The 27652-nt window shown below is 38.3% G+C and overlaps 1 protein-coding gene across 6 annotated transcripts in view; it reads right to left on the bottom strand.

Moving 5' to 3' along the window:
* Positions 1-13164, bottom strand: part of TP63 (tumor protein p63) — a 97122-nt gene extending 83958 nt beyond the window's left edge. For all 6 annotated transcript variants that reach the window (XM_006200966.4, XM_031682844.2, XM_072962722.1 and 3 more), the window contains exon 1: positions 12986-13164. In XM_006200966.4, the coding sequence (XP_006201028.1) occupies positions 12986-13027 (42 nt within the window). In that variant the 5' untranslated portion in view covers positions 13028-13164. The remainder of the gene's footprint in view (positions 1-12985) is intronic.
* Between the last annotated feature and the right edge of the window lie 14488 nt (positions 13165-27652).

Here is a 27652-nt window from a genome sequence, read left to right as displayed (position 1 = left end):
GTAAGTCCCAAAGCTGCCACTAATGTGCTATATACCCCTGGGCAAGGTACTTAAACAACCTGGACCTTATTCTCCTATAAAGTAAAATCAGTATAAAATTTAAGAGGTTGAATCTGATGATAAAACAGAAATGGTGCATTAGTTCTAACATTCTTAGGGTTGCCCATTCTCATGTACAATACTGTTTAAAAATAATGCCATGAGAGTGCTTTCAAAAAATGAGGCACCTGGTTATTTTTTTCCTTTGTATAGGTTTGCCAGACTGCGCCTACAAATCCAAAATGTTTCAGGCAGAGCATGTAGTTTCCTCAGCCAATATAACCTTTCACCTCAGACTTCATGGAGGAGCTTTCTGAACATTCTAACCACCTCGCCCCGGGAAAAGAAAACAGTTTTCTTCATGACCCTGGCTTTGCAAAGCATTCATTCGATTATGCTCTAGCAGACAGTACTACATTTTTATCCCCAAATATTGGCAGGATAGTGACTTTTCACCAAGCACTGCCTTAGGGAGAAATGCTTGTCATTTTTTAGTCTTCTACCACCTGCCTCACCTCAAAGAATGATTGGTTTGGTTTATGCTCAAATTAAACACAATTGACTTGAAGTGCTCCATTTGAGGTCAAGAAAATATTTGTATTATAATGTCAAGTTAAAGCACCATCTTTCCACCTTAAGAATTTATTGAGCATCACATTTTTTCTCCCAACCAGATTTTGTGAGGTATTTCATTTGTTTTGTCTTCCAAAGGATTCTGGAAATTGAGTGTTTGGAGGTAAAATATATTTGTACCTTATAATGAACAAAATGTAAAACTAAAGCATTTAAATGCACAAACCTAGAAAGACAGCCTGCGAAGAGTTTACTAGAATGTTTTATGTTTTGATACAAAGTGTCAAAATTCCTTTGAGGTCCAAGATTCCATAATTTAGGAGAGATCTCCCTAAAAGCTCCAGTCAACACTGACAAGGGCAGGAGAGACAAATAAATTCAAAGTTGATTAATCAGGTAGACAATAGTGTCAACAAATATTAGGCATAGCACTTGCAAAGCCAGGAAGTGTGAAATGCAGTGAAGCTAAAACTCAAATCCAAATACAGCTATGCTGTGTAGAGCTCAATTAAGGAAAAATAGCTTGGTGGGAGAGTGCTGGCTTAGCATGCACAAAGTCCTGGGTTCAATCTCCAGTACCTCCATTAAAAAATAACAATAATAATTTAAAGGTAAATAATAAGTAAACCTAATTACCTACCCCAAAACAAAAACAAACAAAAAAAGCAAAAAAAAAAGCAAAAAATAAACTTTAACTTCTATGATTTCATTAAGTGCTCTTTTCTAGTAATAGTGACAAATGAACAAAATTATAATCACAAGCATCTCAATTCTAAAAGAAACTGACATCACCATTACACACACCAAGGAAGGACTGGGCTTAGCAGAAAGCAGAAAGGTATAATTTTATATTCAGTAATTCCTGATCCAGATAATAGGAAAAGTATATATAGTTTCAGTTCTTAAATCAAACTAGGAATTATTTATTAAAAGTGGCTCAAAAATATGTTTCAGGAAATTTTTAATCTATAAAAAACAAATCCCTGTTTTAATAGCTTTTTAAGCAGACTTGGTAATGTTAAGAGAATAAAGTACGCAGCAATGAAGCTCTTTAGTGAAGGATATGCCATCTATAAAAGCAGGCAACTGTGATTTTTAGAAACTCACCAATAATGTTTTGTTGGTTTTCAAATTGAGTTTAAAATCTAAAAATAACTTTGATAATGTATCTGTCTAGACCATATCGGAAATTATGAGGTGGTTAAATGTGGATAACATTTTATCATAGGAGATAGCTTTGCTCCCCATGATATGAAACTGAAGACATACTAAAAATAATGGTGACTATCAAGAGTTTAAAAAATCTAAACCATATTTAGCATCCATATTCAATCCTCTCTGAAAAGAATATTAGCTATTATTATTACTACAAAATTCTTTGAGTCTTTACTATGTTCCTTATAGTGTTTAAGTGCTCACTTAATCCTCCTGAACTAGGTGGAATTATTATCCCAGGTTTTATACATATTTTATAGACGAGGAGACTGAAGTTCCACAAGATTAAGTGCTCGTGGTAGTAAGTGACAGAGCTTAAATGGGAAACCAGTAAATCTGGCTCAAGAACCCACTTTCTTAAGAATCCTTCACTCAGAGTCACTCAGACTTCTGCCTGGGATTTTTATCTAAGAGTTACACTCAGTGAAAGTATGCTTCTTTTATATCTAAAGAAAACATTTTCCACTCAATAAAGACAGGATATAAAACTTTAACCATTCTTAGAATGTGTTATTTGCCAAGAGTTAAGAGACTCAGCTCCTTGGAGCTACACCGGCAACTCCCTGAAGATGTGACCACATCACCTTCATGCTTGAACACCTGGACCTGATTCCTAATCTCTTAGAATAAAAGCCCCAAATCTTTAAGTGGCCTCTGTCACACTATTTGAAACCCTCCTCTTTGCTCACTGAAGAACAGCATTGCTTCCGTTTTTCAAAGGCAACCTCCTTCTGTCCTCAAGCCTTTTGCACACGCCAGCTGTTTCCCATCTCATCTTTCAGTTTTAGCTTCAATGCCATGTCCAATAGAAGCCTTCCTTGACTGTCCAGAGGGTTATTCTTCTTTGTTTCACATTGTCATGGCACAGTAATTTTTCCCTTTGCATCACACACATTATCATTGAAACTAATTATCTGTATAAATACTTTGTAATGTTGGTCTTCTCTGCTAGACCAAAAATTTATGAGTGATTATATCTGGCTGGTTTAGTGCTGTTGTCTTGTATCTGAAACAGTATCTAGGACATAGTAGATGTTCAGGAAATATTAAAGAATTAAATGCAAAACACTTCAAAATACAAACACCTTCAGAAAGTCTCTCTTTTATTCTAACACAACTAAGCATTGCTTTTGTATCTGCTGAAGTTAAGTCTGTCTCCAAATCAGAGTCACAATTTTACATACTACTGCCAGGTGAATGTCACAGTGCTTCTCCAACTACTCGCTATGACCTTCACTTTGTGCTTTGATTTGTTTTGGTAGGTGGGAATCGTGCTCTTAGCTTCAGCTTTTATGGGAACCAGTAGCAGCATAGCCAGTCCTGTCACTCACAAGGCAATGAGTAATCCTTGGTAGCTCACACCTAGCTGGGAAGTTTGTTAACGAGCTTCTACTTCCTTAAAACAAACACATACGCATTTTTGTGCCAAGGCAGTGTTTCTTACCTGATGGTCTAGATTTTGTATCTGATGCATCTAGGTCAGCAATAAGAATCCAAATCTTTGTGGTCATATAATTATTTACTTCCTACAGATAGTGCTCATGGCCAAATACAGGTTGCTTTGAAAAAAACAAAACAAAACAAAAAAACACCCAGAAACGAGCTTAGAGGAAGATGTTAGTTTCTGGTACACAGGCCACAAAATCGGGCCCTCCCTCTCTAATTTTCATGATTTTCTGCCCAGTTAGCTAGAACTCAGTTTAGAAAAATGCTGTAATTAAGGGCTTACAAATGCATGTTTTGAGGAACTGAGATGGTAGTTTCAGACTTCCAAATGGTTTCTTGTAAATGGTCTAAATTCATGACTTCATTTCCCAGAGTTTATAACCCCCCACCCCCAAAATACAGGTTGAAACACTAGCCTTTATTTGCAAATGGAAAACTAAAGCATGAAATAAGGGCCACACTGCTCAGTCGTACTATTCCATACATATGCAAATGAGGAACACTGGTTCCTAAATTCTTGCTTTTGCTTGTCAAGTTCTTTGCTGATTGCTACATTTTTCATTATATTTGACTTTTATAACATTTGCTTCATTTTTAACTGCAAGATAAAACCAAAGTTTCCAGCCATGCCAGAGTCATGCCTTACTTTGAAAAGACTCTCATCTATTCATTTCGTTCTATTTACCCCATTAGGAAAGTAACAATCAATCAGTTTAATAATTACAACAGTTCATTAGTGTGTTATTTAAACAGAAAAAAAAATGGTTCACCATTTTTAAGAACAAAACGACTTAAAGTTTTCTCAGACATCTTTTAGAAATAACACTATAGAAAATAAATGTGAAAGTGTTTGCAAATCATCAGGCTTTTCCCCCAGAGCAAACCACTCACATCCCTGGTGATGCTCAAGAGACATCAGGGGACAAAATGAATCCAGGGAACAGTGTGGAAGCAAGTAAACACTTTTACAAAGGGACTGCAATGTGAGATAAAAATCTAATCGGTTCAGTTTTGTAAAAAAAATCAAACACATTCCCTGTCCTCCCAGGTAATCAATTAAGCGAAAGCAGCACCCTCTACACTGTTTACCTCTGTTAAGAGAACAAGTCATTCCTTACTCAGGAAACTGCCCTGTCTTTTAAAAACTTTCTTGCCACTTGAAGTACAATGGAAACAAATACCTGAGCTCATTGAAAAAAAAAAAGAAAAAAAAAGAAAGAAAAAAAAGACTTGCAAGATGTCAGGAAAAACCATATGATTCAGAACATACAGGTGGAGACCAGGCTTGTACAATGTGTGTAATGGCGTTGCTTCCTGCTCAGATCAGTTACCAACAGCCATTTCTGCAGGTATGTACAATATGCCCTATTTTTATCTGAAGATACCCCTTCAAGCAGCAGCAACAGACACATGCCTCCGCTGCATTCAAGAACATTATTTGGTGACCTCAGGGAGGATACAGAGATAAATACCACAGATTGTCTACCCTCCAAGAGTTTCCAGCCTAGAGTCTGAGAGAGCAATGAAGGAAGCAGTGAGAAAGAGTTCAGAGGAAGCAGGAGTTATTCTGAATGGGGGAAGGGGTGGGATCTAAGGCATTCTTAGGGGTGAAGCAGCCCCCCCACCCCAGCAAGGCCTTAAAAACTGGAAGGGATTTGACCTGGAGATACATAGGTTGGGGGAGGGGGGGCAGCATGTTGGGAGCATAGAAGGAAGGCAGGGAAAGTGACTTCTCGGAATTCTCGCTAGTCTGATTTTCAGGCTTCCAAGCACTTTGGGATTCTCTACTGAGATAATTTCCCAGGCCTAAGGCTGATTATGGGCTTTCTGCTTTATCCAGTGTTACCCTTCCTCTCTGTGTAGAGCTTGCGGTGTCCTCAACTTTAGTCTGTGACAGAGTCTCACATGGTCTATTGCAAAGTAATCAAGCCATTCCCAAAACATCTGATGTTGCCCTTTGAGAGGGTAATGGTTTTCCTTTTAATTCTGATTCCATCAAGAGAGTGACACTAATCCAGACTGATTTGAGTAAACAGGGCATAGTCCCCTATTGTCTCTGTGATCTGAGAAAGAATGAACTTGAGAAAGATCACTGCCTGGATTGGAAGTGGCCCCTTTGGGTGTTTTGCGCAAGCTTGAAAGGAAAAAGCAAATGCCTGTGCAGAGTTCTTTCCAAGGCAGGCTCTCTTTGGGGGTGGTAATTCTCGTAGGGGTATTACACTAAACTGCACCTATTAGTGGCTTTAGCACCAATAAGAAAGTAGAGCTATTTCTTTTGTAGTGTTTCCAGAAGAGCTGACGAGAGTGTTTCATAAATTTCCGCCTCTGGCAACACACCACAGCTTGACTCAAAATCCCCTCTTTCAGCTTTTATACAGAAATCTTTTTTTTTTCTCTTCTTTTTCCATTGCAGACAAGATGGACTTCAGATGCCCAGTTTTGCATAAGATACCGGTGTTCACTCTACACACAGGCACTGATATTCCAAAAATGTTTTATTGTTGCCAGTTATTCCCTTCCCTAGAACCCACGCGTGCTACACCTTAACACTAGTTACCGAATTTTAAATTGACAGATAGCTATTATCCGGAGAAGCTCTCACAGAATGTACATGGCAGTGAAATTCTACTTTGTCTTTGGAAAAGAAACGAAAACAGAATGTATAAAGTTAGTCATTATCAAACATGAAATAAACTTAGCAATAAACTTAGCAATAAGAAATTTCTAAGATTTTGAGGGAACAGAAAATGGAAGGGAGTGCTTTGGGGACAGGACAGGTGTGCTCTACTACCAGATCAAATAAAAACACCCAATGCAGGGATGTACGAAGTACTGCTTCTGCAAAGACTCTTCAGACACTTCAGGTAACTACTGTTTTTCTGCAAAGGAGGTTGTACAGCAGTGTGGTAGTTTGTGAAACTTCACTGTTTCCCCTATTTTTGTCAAGTTAAAAGCAGAACAAACCACATTTCAACATTGGATATTTTTAAAATTCACTCTGTTAGTAGAGGGTTAGTGTGGTAGGGACAAGAAAGGAATGAGATACGAGCCTGGATATCCCCCCATTTCTCATAGAAATTCCTTCTCCCTCCTGCCCACCCCCTTTGCCTTTAAATCAACCACTAAGCTTCCTGCCCCCTGAAGCTCCCCTCACCGACCTCGCCATTCTTTCTTCCTGGGTGAGATGGAAGTGATGCAGGAAGTTGTGGAAGGAGACGATGCTAATATTTAAGTAAAGACTTGTCTTCCCCCAATATTTCTGTTCAAATCTTAAATTAAAAGGCAGATCCTTGTCCAAAGTGTAATTTGAAAAAAAGTTATGGTAACGATTCTTTTAATTTGATACCCCAAGATACTGAATTTTTATTGCTGGTGATTTTGGCTAAATTTGGGGGAGGGGGCTGTTTGGTTCTTAAATGATACATTCATATTCACTTCTGCTCTGATATTTCCCAGTTGGGTTCTCATCTTGAACAAATGTCGCACTTGGCATATTGTGTCACATTTAGCTCCAGAATTACTATCTGCTTTTAGAGCAGTGACTGGAGCAGAGTTCTCTCATTCTGAATCTAAGATGACTATTTAATAAATAAAGTTCATCCTCATTAACAGAGAATTTTGTTCCCAGTTTTGTTTAAGAATGTAATTAATTACCAAGTCTTTACAAGAGTGAGACACTGCATCTGTCTCTACAGAGGTCTAAGGAATGGGAACAGGAAACACTTAATTTTCCCCATACCAAGCAAGCATTTGGGTGATTTTTCTCCCTTCCTGCAGGATTGACACGTGTCCCTTCTAGAGCATGAAGATAAAGTTTTGAATCTCAGGTTCTGAACACTGCCCATACGTTCAAAATACGCATGGGTTGTAGCTCGTAGTGAGACAAAAGCCTTTACCATTCTTTTTTTTTTTTTAGCTTTCCACTTTGACATACCTATTAAATATAGATCAGTATTTAAATCAACATTCTCTTTGCAAGTCAATATATCATGTGCTTTCTTTCATTTGGTCCTATGCAGTTGTTCTTTGTATTTTTTAATTAATTTTCTGCCTTCGACCCAGAATGACCTTCCTTCCTTCCCCCTGTGGCTAAATTCTGGTTCTCAAACTATGTGAAATATTACCTTTGTCATGAGCAGTTTGACCCATTTCACGGTCTTGGAGAGCCTTTGGTGCCTCTTACCATATTCTATTTTATACCAGAGTCACTTATGAATACCTCATATACACACTAGGATTGTGAATTCTCAGAGGCCAGTGGCTGCAACTTTGTTATTTTTGCTTTACTTACAGTGCCCAGCACCAGCACCATGACTGCACTTAACTAGCTCTCAGTAAGTGTCGAGCTGTAAGGAAATGCTTTTTTTTGTAAGGGAAATAATCTAAATGATTTGTGGTTGGGATAGGAAAATCACTGTAACTAGTTTACAGCCAAATATACACTACCTTTTTTGGGGCGGAGGGAGGTTGGGGAAAATACTGAAATAAACAGTGGGTCTTTATTTATAGGATGACTATATACTTTATCTTCTAAGCGGAACACTTTTGAAAGAAAAAGGGGTGCTATTAATAATTAGATTTGAACAGCATGTATAAATAAGGACAAAGACCAATGGTTCCCAACTTATCTATGGCAGGAACCACAGCTGTTAAAAAGAGCTATGGGCAGAGAAAACAAAAGTTGCATGAGACTTTGGAAATGATCCATTTCTGCCCCTCCAAAGGCTCCAGAGACTTGGCGGATGTTCTTGCAAAGCAAGCAGCCAATGTGCAATGCAGAGAAATGCATTTTTATACTCGTAGGCAGTCCTGAACAAAGGCAGTTACCTTCGCCAAGTGCTCCAACTACACCATTCCTCCATTTGAAATTCTTCTGGGGTTTATCATTGCCACTATAGAGAACGTGTCATGGCACTCCGTGAGCCACTCTACCTTACATTTCTGCCTTTATTTTCTATTTTCTAATTCTTTCATACTTCCAGTTCCATCAGAACTATTTGGCATTTCTGAGTACACCAGTAGTCACCCCACCTCTGCTGATGCTTGCTGCTTCACCCGAGATCCTCCTTCTCTCTTCTATTTCTAAAGCTTTAGAAAGTCCTACCTGTCCTTCTGAGAGTAGCTGCATCACACAGATACATGTGGACTTTCATGATCCTCCTGCTTCAGGGTTCTTTCTGTTTGCTCACACTTCTCATATGACACTAAAGATCTGTCCTCTATTATAACTGTCCTGTATCTATTCATTCCCCCAGGAACTGTAAACTGTACAACTGTGTCTTACTTGGTTGCATTTATTTAAAAAGAGTAAGTCAGTCCTTTTTCTAACCTAAGTTTCTCCTCCTCAGTACTATTCTTCATGAATATTGATACATTTCGACTTACTTAAAAGGTATAAGTGCAAATTATAAAATGTTTATAGAGTTAACCCACTAATAAGCCACACTTCCCTGTTACTTTCTGCCTCCAAATTGTGTTTTTAGGAGAAGATTTGGAATGAAATTTATCCCTTAACCCTTAGATCAACTGCTGTAACTTGACACTTCAATGCATTCTCTTTCAGAACCCAAATCAACTCTCCTATGGAATATCCTTCATAGGCAACTCATTCCACTAAATTGGCACTGGACAATACTGCTGTATCAGTCATCTAGTCATCTGACTTTTTTCTCATCACGTATTCAAAAGAAAATTCTGAGTCCATTGGCCTTGGAGGAAGTTTCATCTTCAAGATAGTAAGACTTTTACGGAAATAACCAAGTTATTTTCCACTGAGCTGTCTTTTGGGTGTCTGTTTGCTCTTTCTTACTGACTGACATAAAACAATTAGGCATTGAGAATGCAGTCAGTGGAGGAAAAAGTTTAATTTCATACTGTTACTAGGAAGAGGAGGATTTTCACCCATCCCCCCCAACCCCGCCAGCACAGATTCCCTCCCAAAGCAATTAAACGCACCTCAGTGAAAGCTTGGGTACATTTATGGTAACATATTTCTCAATTGTTTGACCCATATCTTTCCTTGATAAACAGAAAATCTCATGACTTCAAATACATACTCTCGTACTAGGGAGAGTACAGACTCTAAATTCCTTGTATGCTATTGTCTAGGAAAGTTTTAGCAAACTTTGTATTCAGGAAATACTAAGTAGTTTGATGAAAGAGCAACCAATATATATTTTTAACCAGCCATTCATTCACCCTTCCTACTGCACTCTCCACACCCCCATAGGGGATCACTGCTCTTCTAGAAAACAAAATAAACCAAACATGCTTTTTTCCTTATCTAGGTAAAGGAAAAGTGATTTATTATCACCACTCATTTTTCCAATAGTAGTGAAGGAAAGTATGATCTGTGATCTGTGATCTAAGATCTCTTTCTCCCAGTCCCCTCTGGGCTTGAGGGCAACCACTCGTAAAACACGTAGTCCATCTGCGGCCGCAGCGCGGAGCGGGGAGCGCAGCCCCGCTGACACCTCGGCTGCGTCTGCAGCTTCTGCTCCTGACCCACAGCGGATTTCACCTACCCTGGTACGCATCTCAGACGCAGCACTGCACGGGAGAGCTAAGCATGCTACGTTTATTCACTACAAAGAGAAAAACCGCTCCCATGGGAGAAACCTGTGATTCAGCCCTTAGGAACGGTACTGGGAGAGGAAAAGACTATTTCCCTTGCCAAGGAGGTCACTTAATTGGCAATGACCAGGACTCCGAGAGCTGGAACTGCTGCCTCAGCGCTTTTCTTCCCCCTCACATCTCGATTTGCACGTCAGTTCCTTCCGGAAACTTCTTTGGAGCACTTACCATGAATCACAATAGCCCTTTTAAGAGTGTCTTACATCCCTTTTAGTATTGAAGAGAAAAAGGTTAAGTAAATGGGACTCATTTTTATAGCTTTAGCTCTCTCAGCTACAGAAAGAGGAATCCTTAACCTCGATGTGTAAAATGAGGCGTTCCAGCACATGAGCCCAGAAGCCCTAGAGCAGCATATCCCATTCACCAAAGTACCTTTCATCTTCATGCAGAAGCCCAGATGGGGATTTTTAATAAAATGTCATCCTTTTAGGGAGGAGTCTGAGACTCTCTCTGTAACACACACACACACACACACACACACACACACAGCCCAGTTTTCTGGCAAGAAAATTGAACCAAAATTTGATCTGTGAAGAATTTCCTTTCTTTGGCGCCTCACTCTCCTCTCCATGTCCGAGACCAGTCCCAGAGGCTGTGTGTGCTTGCTTGAGGCCTCTTCATTGTGACCTAAGGGTGGAACCTTAAGCCGTGCCTGTTACATCCTGCTCGCTCCTTTCTCCTCCCTTCCGGACCCTTTCCTGTTCAGTTAACAGTTTCCTCAATTCCAGCTCTGCTTGGGGGAAAGCTCTGGAAAGTTGTGGAGAAGGAGAAAGAGGAGGAACAGTGTTCTTCTGTTGTTTTTCAGTTATCAGTCCAAGGAAGTTGCTAGCAAAATAAATTTTAAAATTATTTGAAATCAGAGAACAGGTTTTTGTTTCCTGACAGTTTTCACTCTCTCCAGGAGCAACATAACTTTTTATTCTTCATCTGCCCTTTTTTTTTTTTTTAACAATTCTTGGATGTTAATCATAAATGGCTGATTCTGCATTGACAGTTAGTTACCAATAAACGTTATCTGAAGGCGCATGCTAAAACATTGTAATTTTGGCAGGAAATTCCTGGCTTCTTCAGGACCCTGCGGTCCCAGGCATTGCATATACCTAGACATAGACCTGCATTTCTACAAAGGACTAGATTTCAAAACACAATCCCTGCACAAAAGAGAGCCAGTCTTGAGCAACTGAACGGAAATGAAGCCACGAAGATAACTCAGGAGACACACACTAGCGGAAGGGTATAAAAATCATGATGGAGAAAGACGCAGGAGGGTAGAGAAATTCCGCCATATTTTTTCATCGGCATCCTCTGTGTTCATGAGCAGCATTTTAAGAGAACACAGACAGCTGCTACCTCTCGAGCACTGACCACGCGTTACCTGAAGTTCTGGAGAACACAGACTCATGTAAAGCTATTTTCTTTAACCATGAGGAGGCCATACGTCCATGTACAGCATGACTCCTTTGCCTCTGTAAAAGCCACTCACTCCTACAAACACCTTCTAATCACTGCTTTCGTGCGTTGTTTTTTGTTTCATGAGAAATTGCCATTTCTTTCCACTTTATATCAGCTTCATACTTTTCTTACAGATAGCGCTAACCCAACTGTGGCTTCTACCCTTTTATACTTAGACACACACAGATCCCAGCCTGCTTGTAAGTGGCCGTGCCTGAAAGAGCTTCCGAACAAACACAAAGTCACATACACTCTGAGCGACAGAACATTTTTTTAATGCTTAAAACTGGACGACATTGGATTCAAGTTGAAACAAGATAATCATAAAAGTTACCTCCATTTAAAAAAAAAAAAAAACACAACTGCTTGGTAACATTTTAAGCTAACTCACAATATTAAAGCCAAACAAGAAACTCAAGTTTCTCCACTGAGGACAAGCCAGCCTGCTTGAATGTTTTAAAGGAAAATAGGCACTTCCTTTTCCTTCTGTAGATAACTCGATATTTCCCCTGCTATATTTACACAGTTCAGGTGTCTGGGCAATAGCATGGTCAATGGGAGAGCAGGCCCTGCTCTGCAGCCCGCTGGGGACGCTTCCTTGTGCCGTCTGCCTAGAGTCCTACGCACTTTGTTTTGATTTGTAAGGAGCTCGATTTCAGTGCTACAGTCTACTTTCCAAGCGTTCACCTGCTAGCATTTTCAACAGAAACGCTGAACTGCCTCTCTCCACACTGCACACCCCCCCCCTCCATCTGATTAGTGTCAACACAGCTGCCCTATTCTGAGGAATGTAAACTAATATTGTTGTTAGACCTCCCTCAACCTTAGGAAACTTCCTCAAAGCATTACAGTCTCTTCAGGATGTTTTTTTCTTATCCCTCTGCCCAGAGATTTAAATCCCTGAGACAAGCTTGTCGAGGAGGGATCAGGGAGGCGAACACCAATTCCTTAAATAAAATCCTATCTGCTAGGATCCACATTTACATGTACGCATGCATGAATATTTAATAATGCATCACCCTGGAATAACTCTGTCATTATACAGGGAAAGTCAAAATCAATCACCAGATAACAGACACCTTAGTCAAGTCCCCTCAGGATCTCCGTGGGTCTCTGACAGAATTCAAAATGAAGTTGGCTTAAAAATCTTAAAAACCTGGTTATTTTGCAAAAAAAAGCTTCATTTGCTTTTAGGATGAAGTCTGGAGAAAGAACTGAGAGCTTAACTGAGACAAAATCAACTAATTTGTCTTACTGGTACAAGAATACCCAACAGAGGAGTCATTTCAGTGGATCTAACAATGTGATCTGTCTCTCACAATCTGTTCTATACAAAGTGATTTTACAAACTCCTAAATATCAGGCCTCTTCACATACATAACATCACCCAGAAATTTTTCTCCTTCCTTTTCTCCTACTGTTTCATCTTCTACTCATTAAAAACAAACAAACAAAAAAATCTAATAGTCACCACAGAAAACATTAACCAAGAAAAAGAGATTCCTATACACATTTTGCCAAAACATTACATTGGGTGACCGAGAACCACAAATATGTAAGCTTTTATGTAAAAAAATAGAAATGAAATAGCATCTCTAAATGGAGTGCTAAAATCTGAAAGCCTTACCTCACTAAATTGAGTCTGGGCATTGTTTTCCAGGTACAACATGTTAGCTGTAAAATTGATCAATGCCGCTGTCCTCTCTTCTGGCTCCAGGATTTTGCCAACCCCCCCACCCCCTCTGAGACCCTTACAGTAGGAGTCTACTAGGAAGATAACAGAACTCAAGTCCCTCTCTCTTTCTGTCCCTGTACATAATTTTAGGTTCCCTGATATATACCCAACTATAGGCATGAGGGGCGGGACTCTTCTCTTTACCTGTCCAATCCATCAACTTCCACCTGGACTCCTCCACTCCAATGGAGTGAGGCCTCTCCCATCTCATTAAGTAGTTAGAATTCCTTATCACCAATCTTTAAAAGAAAAAGAAAGAAAGAGAGGGGGAAAAAAAAAAGCAGGAGAGAGACAGACAGGTAAAACTTTCCCTTGTCTCTTTCATAGAAAAGTACACTCTCTCCTGAAAACAAAATCTCCCCAAACCAACCACAATCCGTGCCACCACCAGGACTTGCAGAAGGCACTTCAGAAAGTTATTTTACGCTCTGCAACTGAAAAGTAAAACTTTAGAGAAAGCTCTTGGAAACTGTTTTTTTGTTGTCTCGTGTTTAACCTAGCTGTGGAGTTGCCAGAATGATTACACAAAGTCAGAAATTTGGGGAAGATACTCAAATCCATGCTTCTGTGTCCTGAACGTAAAAATTGAAATCCCCTGCCTGATAGGCGAAGCGTTTTCAGCTTATTCTCCCCAGAGAAATGCCAGTGGTTTCATACAAAGCTATGCCAATATAAACTGCTTGATTGTTTAGAGCCTGTTTCAATAACAATTTAAAACATTGGTCCCGTTAACTTGTAAAAACAAACAAACATCCATATTATGTACAGGAAACAGAAATCCTGGGAAAAGTGCCCATTTTTTTTTTTAAAGCCCTTGGAAAAACAAAACAAAAAAAAACTGCTTCTTTCTATCATAATGTCTTGAGACGTGGAATCAATACCATAGCTTATCTATTTGAATATTTATTTCCTCTACCGTATCTAGTTTTTACTAATGTTCAAAGATAATATTTTTTATAAGCAGGTAATAAATTACCAATGGAAAGAATAAATCTTAAAATGTGAGAGACCAAATAGCTTTTGCCTTAAAAATATATTTACATAAATATATAGCAACATTCATATTGAATCTGGCCTTGCTTGCCATGATTTAGAGAAGATGAAGTGTACCCTGATGGTGATTGTGTGATTCACTAAAATATGCTCATTACTCTTGAGTACTCTATGTAATTCAGTTAGATTTATATCTAAACACCACTCCTCGACCCACATTTGGGAAGCCAAATTCCCACTGTCCTGCCTGAAAGTTACAACTGGCCAAGATACCTCTAAGTGAATATTTAGATTTTTTCTAAAGTTTGGAAGATTAGAAGAAAATTCGAAACCAGGATAGATTAGTATATCAACTTTAAAAATAAAGTGTGCAAATACATTCATGACTTGTGGTGTGCCTCCTCTTTACTTCACTTTTTGCATCCATAAATATGCATGCACATAAAGGATGGTATGACTATGGTGTGATATTTATTTTAAAGCCCCTAAGTTACTGGTAGGAATGTTTCTTTTTTTTTTGCAAAAAAAAAATTCGGTAATATCATTTGATCACAAGTGTCCAGGAATATGACAACACTGTAGTGCTACAAATTTATAGCAGATGTGATGTTCATTTCTTCACTGAAATATTGGGAAGATGGCCTCTTACTACCTGTAATTAACCAGATAAACACTGGCTACAAGGCCAAAAAAAAAAAAAAGAAAAAAAAGAAATAACTTGCAAAACGCAATTTAATTACGCTATGTGTTTAAATTCAACACCCACTGACAGCTTCCGAGTCCATAGCAGAAAGCAGATAGCTGTTTCCCTAACGCTGTGCTCTGGCCCAGTGGTTCAAAAATTTGGGTGACCCTGAGAATCATCCAAAGTGCCTGTTTTTTGTTTGTTTGTTTTTTGGGGTATTTTTGGTGGCTGAGTAAGCCTTGGTAATAGCTCATTTATTTTATTTTATCTTTTAATTTTTGTTATTGAAGTATAGTCAGTTTACAATGTTGTGTCAATTTCTGGTGTACAGCATAATGTTTCAGTCATACATACACATACATATATTCCTTTTCATATTCTTTTAAAAACAGACTTCTATACCTGGCCTCAGATCTACTGAATAAGACTTTCCAGGGTAATGGGCCCCACCTCTGCATTTTCGAATGAGTCAGGTTTGGGAGTCTGTCTGGAGTAAATGCTATTAGCACAACTGCCCAGAATGTCACTACTGGATTCTTTTTCACACTAATAAATTAGTGTCACCATTTGAACTAAATCTAGGACTCACAGTTTTAGACGTTGATGATATTCTATCAAAATGTAAGCAAAAGTCTTTCTCAAAGTCAGAAGATTCCCAGCAGGATTTGATGGATTAAAAAAATCAACTTCTTTCTATCTACCTCTTTAGCCTTCAGCATGTGCAAGACTGACTGTGCTCTCTATGTAACATGTCTACCAAGATTCCAGACGAAATGGGAGATGTGTATATCTTACATATAAGATATGCTGTGTCTGCTAAGGCTCCTTGTGTGTTTTGGCAACTTGAGGGGAAGGAGCGCTGGACTGGGGGTTACGGGAGTAACGATGAGATATAGCAACTGTTCCCAACTCTGGGCCCTCAGGGCGAGTAACTTAACCACTCTGAATTCAAGTTCCTCATCTGTGAAATGAGAGGCAGAACTAAATGATTTCTAAAGACCATTACAAAGGTAAGAGTCTCTGCCCAGAATTCGTGAAAGTGATTTAGAGGATTATTCGCATTTCTCTTCTTTTACTTGGATATTTGTACCTCAATCTGCTCATCTCTGAACTGTACAATTAAGCAGTTGAGTTGCACAGATACTAAGATGCTTAAATGACATAAAGAAAAAGGAACAATGCATTGGGAGTAGGGGAAAACCTGTGTTTTTTGCTTTGAGATATCCTCATAATAAATTTACTAATAACTACTAATCCATTTACATTTGAATTCAGCACAAACATTTCCATAAAAGAACTAATTAAAACACATCTGATAATGTTTGATTCGAGAACAGGAGTAAATATCTGGTGTAAATATCATGTATTTATTTAAGCAGGAGGTGACAGAGAAGCAACAGTTCCCTGTACTTGCCACGCAACGATGCTTATCTTGGATCTCAAAGGTTTACTAATGTGCATTAATTTTCCTAACAACCTAGTGATGTACGTAAGTATTATTATCCCCATTTTGCAGATAAAGAAACCAACTTGAAGATCTTACGTGGGTTTCCCAAGTCCTCAGGAGTCAGAACAACTTTATTTAACTTTACTTATAGCTCCTAATGTTTCATTCTCAGCCATTTCCCTCAAATTCCTCAAAGCTTCATGGGCTCAGAATCAGGAGTCAGCCCTGTCTCCTGGATGAAAATGCCACAGTTGTAACTCCAGTGCATTGGAAGCAGAAGCCATTCAGGATGTAAGATTTAACACATATATTTTACTGGAATAATACTGTCAAAATTTTGTTGAATATTCTTCTTAACTGAGATTTGTAGATACTAATATATATAAAACAGATAAACAACAAGTTCATACTGTATAGCACAGGGAACTATATTCAGTATCTTGCAGTAACTTATGGTGAAAAAGAATATGAAAACGAATATATGTATGTTCCTATATGACCAAAGCATTGTGCTATACACCAAAAATTGACACAACATTGTAAACTAACTATACTTCAATAAAAATATATAAAAAATAGTTACATAGAAGCTCTTTATAGATTAGAGATATTAATCCCATATCATAAGTGTTGAAAATATTTTTCTGCTGTGTGTTTGACTGTGTGTGTGTGTATGTGTGTGAATATGTGTTTCTGGTGTTTCAAACTCATATATGGTTTTATGGTTTGCTTTTTGGTGTAGAAGAATTCTAATTTTTTCATAGACAAATTTATCATTTTTCTCTTATGATTTATTACTTTCCAGAGATAGTTTCAAAGGCCTTTGCCAGCCCAACGTTATAAAATCCTTCAGCCATATTATCATTTCATATTATTATGGGGTTTCGAATTTTTTCACATGCAAATCTTTTAACTTTCTGGAATTTATATTACGGTGAGAATCAAATGAAGAGCCACTCCTACCCAAAATATATAATTCATCTTCATCATTTTATTGAATAATTTTTTACTCTCTAATTTAACATGTAATTTATAATATACCAAATATCAATGGCTTGATTTTAAATCTCTATGTGAGAAAGTCAAGCAACTATATACATCTTTGGCACACAGGCAGTATTTGAAGTTCTTAATCCATGCTATGTAAGGTTGGCTAGGGAATAACAGGGTACCTAAAAAAATCTTGAAAGTTAAAAATGGAAGCAATTTTATCTCCCAGATCCATGTCTGCCTCCTGTGGCTGGGGTAAGTATAGAGAATAGGGAAATGTTTGTTTCATGAAGCCATAACATGGAGTTAAGTGTTTTCGTGGGTTCCCTCATGAAGATCCTAGTTCTACTGAGTTGAGAGAATAGTGAAGTTAGAAGAGGCTTGGCTAAATTTGGTAGGATTAGGTAATCATTTATTAAGGTAAACAAAGACTGGTGGCTTGTTTTTATAATGGCAGTTGAGATTCCAAGAGAGAGTATATAGCTTGTTCTAAACGTCTCAACCCTCTATGCTTTAACCAAAAATTTACCTGAATGAGGTAGAAAAATGAGTATCTAGCAATATCTTCACATTATCCACTCCCTCTGCAGACCCTTACCATCAGTTTATCTTTTCTTAAAGAACAGCTATGATCATGTCACTCCTCAGAATGCATCAGTGCCAACGGGACAGAACCAACTATTTCTATAGGCACCCTTCTACACCTCAACACAGGCCGGTCGCAGGCTACCGTCTCAGCCTTATCACCCCTGTAGTCCATGCTGCTTGCTACCTGCTGGCCCCAGCAGATATTTCTGCCCCTCTGCTCAGTCTGGTCCTTCAGGTTGGAAGGTCTTCATTCTCTTTACTTGATAAATGGAAGCATTTTCAGATTCTTTAAATGCCTCCTTCATGAAGAGTTCTCCAATTCCTTACATGTTCAATCTTATCCTACTTTACATGAATGTATATAAAAACAATAATAAAACATTACCTCACAATGCAAAAATTTGTATATTTGTCTGTCTCTGCCACTGGGCTATGAACTTTTGAGGTCAGAATACATTTTTGTTCATCATATCACATCTTATGTCTAAAAGCTTGATGAATGTAAGTTCAATTAAACAATTTAATTCTATAAGAAAAAAACTACAAACTTGAACTATGGACTCTTTACCCAAAGTATTTATTATGACACGGATGCCTTTCCTGTAGGAATCAGTGTACAGCACCTAATTACAACATAAGAGAGAGAAAAATGATACTTTAACCCAAGGACAGTACTTCCAAACTTCAATAATTATTTGTCAAGAAGGAAACTTGTCAGCATGGTAAGCCTGCAATAGTCAAAAGTGGTTGGGGTTTTATAGAGCATGTGTGAAAGTCAAGAAATGTTGGGACTTTCCAAGTTGCTACAGCACAAAATCAATTAGATCATTTTAATATCAGCCACCAAAAAAATCAAAGGATGACCAGACCAGCAGGGCACACTGGTGACTTTCACAGCACTAACCTTTCCCAAGTTAAGTGATTTCCTTCCTTTCTTGCTCCAGATAGGTGAGAAGAATTAGCATTTGTAGAAGTTATTGAAGGTCACTAAATTAATTCACTGAATCAATTCTCTCTTAAGTCTAAAGCTAAATTCTCAAGCAAGATAAAAGGTCACATCCATTTTAGGGTCACTAGCCAGGCTCTAAAAGATGATTAAGCCTTACAGGTACAGAAGGGGAGACAAGTTCTGTCCTAAATCATACAGATGTACTCAAGCTACTCAAAATATATATATATATTTATTCTTGTAAACCTTCAAGTGAAGGTAAAATGGTGGACAGATTCTCTCTTTGTATATTTTACTAGTCAGATACTCTTCAAAGGACTTTATATATATCAAACTCATTTAATTCTCATAAAAATGTATGATGTGTGTACTGTTATTACTCCTGTCTTACAGATGAAGATGAAGACACTGAGATGCTCAATGTTGAAATCAAGATTCAAACCTGTATATTTCTACCCCCCAATCCACACAGACACTGTGCTGTAGGGTTAGACTATGTCTTCATTTTCATCTCCCTCCCTTATATTTATCCCTCCTCCGCTGTCATGTCTGTAGCAGTCCTACAGCTCATTTACCAGACATCCCACTCTATAATTATAATAACAGCATTTTAACCACTTCCCTGGATTTAGATAGTGCCTTACTTATAAAGGGATCCAAAACAGCCCAAAGCAAATATGTATACATATGGAAAAAGATAAGATCATTTCCAATATTGTCTTTAACTTGCATTTTAAAATTTTAGAGTGCAAAAATAGTGTGATATTTAGAGACAAAAACTAAAAAATAAATATCACCTGTAAGCATAACACTCATAGAGCATTATTGTTAAAAGTTTCCATGGTCTTTCTGCTACGGTTATGTATGTATTCTGTAAGCAAAATTGGATTATATCCAATATATAATTTTTTAGTTATCATAGTACTAAGAGCATTTTCCCATGTTAAGTATTCCTACAAGTAAAAGCACTGGGTCAAAGGTTATGAACCAAGTTACTTGACAGGTACAGAATCAAGTTAGTTTCCAAAGGGCTGAATCAAATTGCATTTGTGTGAGGATAAGAACCACAGGGTTAGAATAATGTTTTCCAACTTTACAAGCGAAAAATAATTTTTCTTATTTTAATACGAATCCTCTTGATTGAGAGCATAATTAAACATATTTCAATGTGTTCATTAGCCCTTTGCATTTCTTCTTTGAACCACCTGTTAATGTCTTTTGCTTTCTCCTCCAATCCCTACACTGTTGGAGTAGTAGTATTTTCCTCATTAATAAAGATATTACCCCTTTGACAAATATGTCATATATTTTCCAAGTTTATTTATTTTTTAGTATTATATATATTGAAAGAGAAATTCTGATTAGTTTGTTACATAAAAATGACTTCTTAGCCATTTATCCTCAAACCTAGAGTCAACCACTGTTAAAATATTGGCATATTCTCTTCCAAAGATATGTATTCCATATACATCTGTGTGCTTTAAAACTGAATATATGATAATATATATTAAGGCCACATTTTATTAAATATGTATATATGTAATAAATACATACATATGCTTATTTTTTAAATATAACCTGTTAATATGATTACATACTCAGGTCATTATACTCAGGTATTTTTATTAAACCCTATGTTTTTAAATTGCTATATAGTCCTATTGAATTAAGTTAGCCACTCCCCATTAATTGGCATTCAATTTGTTTCTATTTTTCTTTAACAATATAATTTTAAAGCAAAAAAGTACCATACTTTTTATTAAAATACATTATTAGAAGCTGCATTATTTGATTAAAAGATACTAAAATATTTTAAAGGCCAATAGATGCTACTAAAGTGATTTCCAGATATTATACCAGTTTATGTTTAAACCATCAACGTAAAACAGAGCTCACCCTACCACAACATCATTAGCAGCTACAATTATCTTAAATATTTTAGTATTTTAGAGTAAAAATATACAAACAAAATGAACTTTCTCCTATTGCTATTATACATGATTTATTAAAATGAACATACTCATCTCCATCCCCATTAACTGGTCTACTTTGGAAAGTGCATATTTTAAATCAAACCAACCTACATTTGAATATTGGTGTGCTCACTTAGCTTCTTTGAATCTTCATCTGTAAAAGCAAAGTATCACCCTATGTTATAACATTTAACTTCCTAACCAACCCTATAGCAGTAATTTCAGTACACTTTTATCCTTTTATTTCTCCTATCTGTTGTTCTGGACATGCTACTAGATACCTTCTAAAATTCTTATTTTTTAAACACTCAGTTTTCTAATATTTCAATAGATGGTCTGATTAAAACTATATTTCATTCTTTTTTATGACTGAGTGGTATCCCATTATATATATGTGTGTGTGTGTGTGTGTGTGTGTGTGTGTGTATATACACAACTTCTTTAGCCAATCATCTGTCAGTGGACATTTAGGTCTTGGCAATTGTAGATAATTCTGCTATGAACATTAGGGTGCATGTGTCCTTTCAAACTGCAGTTTTCTTTTTTATGACTGAGTAGTATTCCATTATATATATATATATGTGTGTGTGTGTGTGTGTGTGTGTGTGTGTGTATACACAACTTCTTTAGCCAATCATTTGTCAGTGGACATTTAGGTCTTGGCAATTGTAGATAATTCTGCTATGAACATTAGGGTGCATGTGTCCTTTCAAACTGCAGTTTTCTTTTTTATGACTGAGTAGTATTCCACTATATATATATATGTGTGTGTGTGTGTGTGTGTGTGTGTGTGTGTGTGTGTGTGTGTATACACAACTTCTTTAGCCAATCATTTGTCAGTGGACATTGAGGTCTTGGCAATTGTAGATAATTCTGCTATGAACATTAGGGTGCATGTGTCTTTTCAAATTAGAGTTTTCTCTGGATATATGCCCAGGAGTGGGATTGCTGGATCATATGGTAAGTCTATTATATACTTCAATCAATCAATCATTCAATCAATAAATAGTGAGGTTAAAAAAAAAAACCTATGTTTATTCCTCTCCTTTTTACTTACTTTCATATCCTCCAAACAGCTGCTGCCACAGTAAGTGGTCATAGACCACACAGTCAACTGCCAGCTTGGAGGAGTGAAAGAGCACTAGAATCAACAGTAGAAATCTGGGGTCCAGGTCTCAACTCTAATTTCGAGTTAGTCCTTTTTGTTCAGTGGATGGATAATCAACAAATAATCGCTCAAGCTAATTGCTAACACATCACCTTTCGTTCTGTTTCCATACTGGGACATACTTCAGTATGGTACCAGCTTTTAAATAATTCACCCTGCCTAAAACCATAGGGAAGTCAACCCACCTTGTCTTTAAGGATCATGTATAAATGGTATTGTCCCAAGAGTCATGCACTCTGGGTTACATTCTGGCTCTGCCAGCAAACTGATTGCATTACCTGAAGCATGGCACTTCCCTGTCCATCTTGCAGTTTTCAAATCTGTTAATTGGACTTCATTTTGTTAGATATTTCACATCTTATACTTCTGTGATCCTAGTCTCCTTGGTGTGCATGTTTTTCTGTTTAACTATGGCCTGAATTTTACTATTGTTGATGACAGAAAACTTCCCTATCAACTTTATATCTCACATCTTTTTCCTGTGGTATCTCCTCTCTAAAGAGCCACTAAAGGCAGTTGATTTTCATAGACCAGTTGATTTCTATCAAGCTTTCAATCTCTCTCTCAAGCTGCAGATGTTCAGGCTTCACTTTTAGTTCCTCATTTTTTCTGTCCTCAGCAGGAGTATAGGTTGGGCATGGGATGCCTCATTCTTCCTGGAGGCTGTATTTTGAGGCAACTCAGCTTTATTTCTTACGTAAATCCTCTCCACCCTTTCCAGGAAAAAAAAAAAAAATCCCTAGGCAAAATAAAAAGGAGGTGTATTTACCTTGGAGTCCTGGATGAACTCCAGGGGGAAAAAATCGTGTTTTGTCTCTTTTAATTCAGACTCGGAGAAAGAGAGTTCTAGAGTCCTTTTCTGGTTTCAACCCACTGGTCCGCACTCCGCTTTAGTCATACGGTATGTCTCCCACTGGGAAACACAGTACAGCTTCAGGAAACAGAACGGAGAAGTCACCGGTTTGTTACTTCAGGAAGACTCCAATGATCCTATGTGTGAATCCCTCCTATGCCAGTATGCACCTACCTTTGCATCAGGGACCACTGGGGTTGAACCAAGGCATTCTTAGAGCCCTGTTTATACTCATAGTCTTAGCTGCATGATGCATGCTTGTACTACATCTAGATCCTAAGTATGAAAAAATGACATAGTAAATATGGTTCGTGTGTGTGTGTGTGTATTTTTAAGTTCGGTTTATGCACCTTGTGACTTGCTATGTGACCTCCTAGTAGTTGTCTAGCTTCTCTGTTACTCAGTCCCCTAAAAGTACAGCAAAGGGTTGGCCAGTTCCTGAAGGATTTCTGAAGTCCTGTCTCGGCCTGACATTCTCAAATACTCCATACACATATTCTTCAATTGAATGAAAGGTTTTAAAATTCTATGGTGATTTACAGTTTTCAACAGCTTCACATATATGATTTCATATAACCCTATAATAACCATTTTTCCCCTACCCCTGTATTGCTCCCCCTTCCCTCTCCCCGCTGGTAACCACAAGTTTGTTCTCTATATCTGTGGGGTTGCTTCTTTCCTGTTTCATTCACTAGTTTGTTGTATTTTTTATATTCCACATATAAGTTATATCACATGATATTTTTCTTTCTCGTTCTGACTTATTTCACTTAGCATAATGCCCTCCAAGTCCATCCATGCTGCTGCAAATTGCAAAATTTCATTCTTCTCTGTGGCTGAGTTGCAGTCCATTGTGTGTAAGTACGTATGAATACATATCACATCTTTATCCATTCACCTGTCAATGCAATCGCTATCAAAATATCAATGGAATTTTTCACAGAACTAGAACAAATAATTTTAAAATTTGTATAGAAACACAAAAGACCCCAAATAGCCAAAACAACCTTGAGCAAGAACAGAACGGAAGGAATCATTCTCCCTGACTTCAGGCTACACTACAAAGCTACAGTAATCAAAAGAGCATGGTACTGGCACAAAAACAGGCAAGTAGTCAATGGAACAGGAAAGAGAGTCCAGAAATAAACCCACGCATTTATGGTCTCCATAACTTTTAAAGGAAATTAACTATACTCTTACCACGGAACTGCTGTGACAACGTCTGCTTGGGCAGAAAAACACCACATAAAATGAAGAAAGCTACATTCTAAAAAGAAGTCGAAATGATCAGGGAAGAGAAAGACTGAAGCCCTAGCCGGACCCAGTATAACCGACGTCCCTATCACCTCCAGCAGGGGGGAGGAGGTAATTTAGAAATGACAAGCCATGGTGTTTTTCCAGAACTGGGAAGGCAGCATGTACTGGCTCCTCTCCCGGGCACAGATGTCACCAGGCTGCTGTAATCCTCACTGTGTGGCAAAAGGCCATGGCAGTGAAAGTACAAACAGCTCTAAGCGTAGGGTCCAGGAGTCTTGGTCCGAAAAAATAAAAAAGACATAAAAATAAGTGGCTTCTCGATTGTTATTTTTGTCCCAGGGGCTCTGAGTATAGAAGAAAGTAAAGTGAATGTGGAATGAGAAACCTCATTAAGGAAGGTTTGGAGGTGAACTCTGGGGGTTGCTTATCAGAAAGGAAAACCAAACACACATACATGACAAAGTGGTGGTATTGTTCCCCATGAGCAATTCTAGCTGTGAAGTCGTCTCCGTTTCTGTCTAGGACAGTCTTAGTTGAGTGCTTCTATTTAAAAGAGTCCTATTAATGGGCCAAGACGGATGCAGAGTTTGGGGATTGTATAATAAGAGCATTAGGATGTGTATTACACATTACCACTTAAGAACAAATAGATCTTATATTTCCCAATGTTGCAGCTTTGCACACCCTGGCTCCTCCATTCTCTCAGACAGACAAATACAAATGCATTCTTCCAGTCCCGTATAACTTGTTTCCTCTATTTTACTCATCATCTGCACCCACAGTCTAGCATCCCTGGATCATTTCTTATCTTCGCTAAGCAGCCAGTTACTTTAGCTTCTAAATTCTTTACCCAATTCTAGGGATACCTGTGTTATTACAGCCTCATCTCTTTCCTTTTTAATTCTCTTTTCATGAGTCCCACACTAAAATATGAGGACCAAGGTGATGCCCACCTTAGTTCTATACTTCCTGCAGCTTGGAAAGCGTGCAGAGTAAGCACTCAAATTCTCTTTGCCAGATGATACCTGGTTTGATCCCTAAGACACATTATTCTCAATTCTCAGATAAGGGGGTTAAATGAGGGGTTAAATGTTATATTCAAGTTCACACACAAACTATGCTTAAGGCTGCACACGTGCTCCTGTGCCACACAAGTTGCCTGTCACAGAGGAGATTACCCTCTCGCATGCCGGCGCCAATGGTGAGGGTGAATCCAGCCCCAGAACCCATCAATTTGTTTGCATGCTCAGTGGGAAAAATGAGAGGGCCTGTGGCCACAAATGACTCCCGAAGATATTCTTTCCCTTGGAGGAGTTTTTTCCCCGCTTCGTGTTGATCTCCTGAGCTTCCTACTGTTACAGACGCAATGAACTGACTTACTTCCAGCCTCCCAAGCCTGATTCCCAGCTCGATTAAAAAGTGGTGCAACCAAGTAGGTGTGCCTCTGTGACCCGAGTGGTTAGGCCAGATCTTCTGGCCCGGGGAGGCCAACGGTTTGATTTTGTAAGGAGACATTATCTGCATTGATTGTTAACTGGACAATTCTGCAACTGTTGTCACAAAGAGATTAAAAAATAAGAAAAACACAAGAGGAGAGCTGCATCTAAAAACTCTGGGTAATTTCCAGCAGAGACTGACACTGACTTAAGGATTCAACAACATGTTGCTTAAAAATAAAGAGAAACTAAGTATTACAGCTTCCTAATAATGAGGAAATCATTTCCACCAGTGGAACCCAGTGCAGTTTTTGTGTCCAAGTCATGGAAAGAAATGTGGCAAAATGTCACACATAATCTTAAATCACACAAACACACACATGCACGCGCACATGCACGCACAGAAGCTATGGAGCAGCTGCCCCAACAAAATAAACATAAAACGGAGGCATTCTTTGTAACTCAGTTGCTGAGTGAATGAAGTGGGTGTACACTACTCCCATCTTAAGTACTTATATTCTCTTGTTTAACTGTTCTTTTTTATTCACCAAGTTTTGTCATTCAGATAGATTCTCTCTCAAGGTAATGGGTGAGCATCTAAGTTACAGTGTCAAAGGGCCGAGTCAATGACACTGTCAGTGGCGTGTCCTGAATCTGTGAGTAAGATTATGACAAACCGGGGCACTGAGCCTTCAGTCCGAGCATCTCTTTAAAAGATAACATCCACCTTCTTCTCTCCCAACTCACTCCTCAAATGGTCCGTATTCTTACAATTTTTATTTAGCAACCATGATACGTTTGAATCATGGTCAATAGCTAGAAGACTGCTAAGGCAAATGAAAACTCACGCATGATCCTCAAATATCAGGTCACCTCCCCTTTGATTTCCACTGTGACTCTGAGAGGAGTAGGTCAAATCTGCTTGTTGGCACATCTCACTGCGAAAATTGTCAGATTTGAGTTTTCCCCCCTCTCCTTTCCTAACTAGGGAATCTAGATGGAAAAATGAAAGTCAAGGTTAACATAAATAGTAGCTGCTTACAAATTTGTTAATTTGATTTTAGTTTAAGCTGAAATCATAGATCCATTTGGGGTACATTAATGCTAAAAGGGACATCTGAGACCATCATTTAGAGACCATTTTATTTCTTCTCATGCACACCCCCCTACACCTGCATCATACGCTTCTGATTTTTAACACTAACTGAATATACTTTATCGTACAGTCTTGCAATAAGACTCAAAGAAGAATAAAACTCAGTATCTGTCCTCAGGCTTCCTAATCTAGTGGAAGAGACATATCTAAAAACATGAATATGTTTACAAAGTCAGAACGAAATGTATGTAAAATAGTAATTAAAATATATACTAGGTGCTAAGCTACAAATGGCAGTTCTGAGGAAACACTAGAGGAGTGATTAATTCCCCACGGGAAGATGAGGAGTTGAATGTTTAAGGTTGAAGAAGGATTTGGGAAGAAGAGGAAGGAAACATTCCTGAATGAAAACAATAGCATGGACCAAAAGACAGAGACCTGAAATTATGTATGCAGAGTAGTATGATGGAGTTAGGGGAGCTTGGGAGGATGTGGGAGATGGAAGATGGAGCAGGAAAGATACATTGGAATAAGACTGCGGCAGACTCCAGTTACCCTTATCTTTCTCATACTAAGGTAACTAAGGTAACTGAGCCTTTGTGAGTTATGATTTAAAACTTTGCTGTAGATAAAGATCTAGGCTAGCTTCTCTCTTATTTCCTATGCCTCTCTTTCTAACTCCTTGGATTAAAAATGGAAAATCTTCATGTGCATTAAAAGAACATCAAAAAGACCCTAGAATATGAGGCACTGTCACCAAAGGTCAACATCAACTGCTCGTCTTCCTCTCATCCCATCCAGAGAAGCGTGCCTGCCAGGTCTGCCCAACTGTCACAACAGTGTTTGCCCTCTGACCTTCAGCAAACAATGCATAGCATGCCATTTGAAACTGCTAGAAGCTGCATCCTTATTTCTTTAAAGACTGACCTGCAAGGCTAATTAGAGAGTTCAGTGCTCTGCCTACCTGGGGCTAACACATTTAGAACTGCAAAGCAAACCAGTCCTCTGACAGATCCACAGCCGTGGAGGACTCTAACTCATCAGGGGCTGGCCTGTGTCCTCAAGATGGCCTGGGGATTCAAACACAAGGACCCATTTCTTCATCATTATTGACTGATAAGGCT

This window comes from Vicugna pacos, chromosome 1 (assembly GCF_048564905.1).
Source record: "Vicugna pacos chromosome 1, VicPac4, whole genome shotgun sequence".
NCBI lineage: Eukaryota > Metazoa > Chordata > Mammalia > Artiodactyla > Camelidae > Vicugna > Vicugna pacos.
This window is presented reverse-complemented; position numbering and strand designations above follow the sequence as displayed.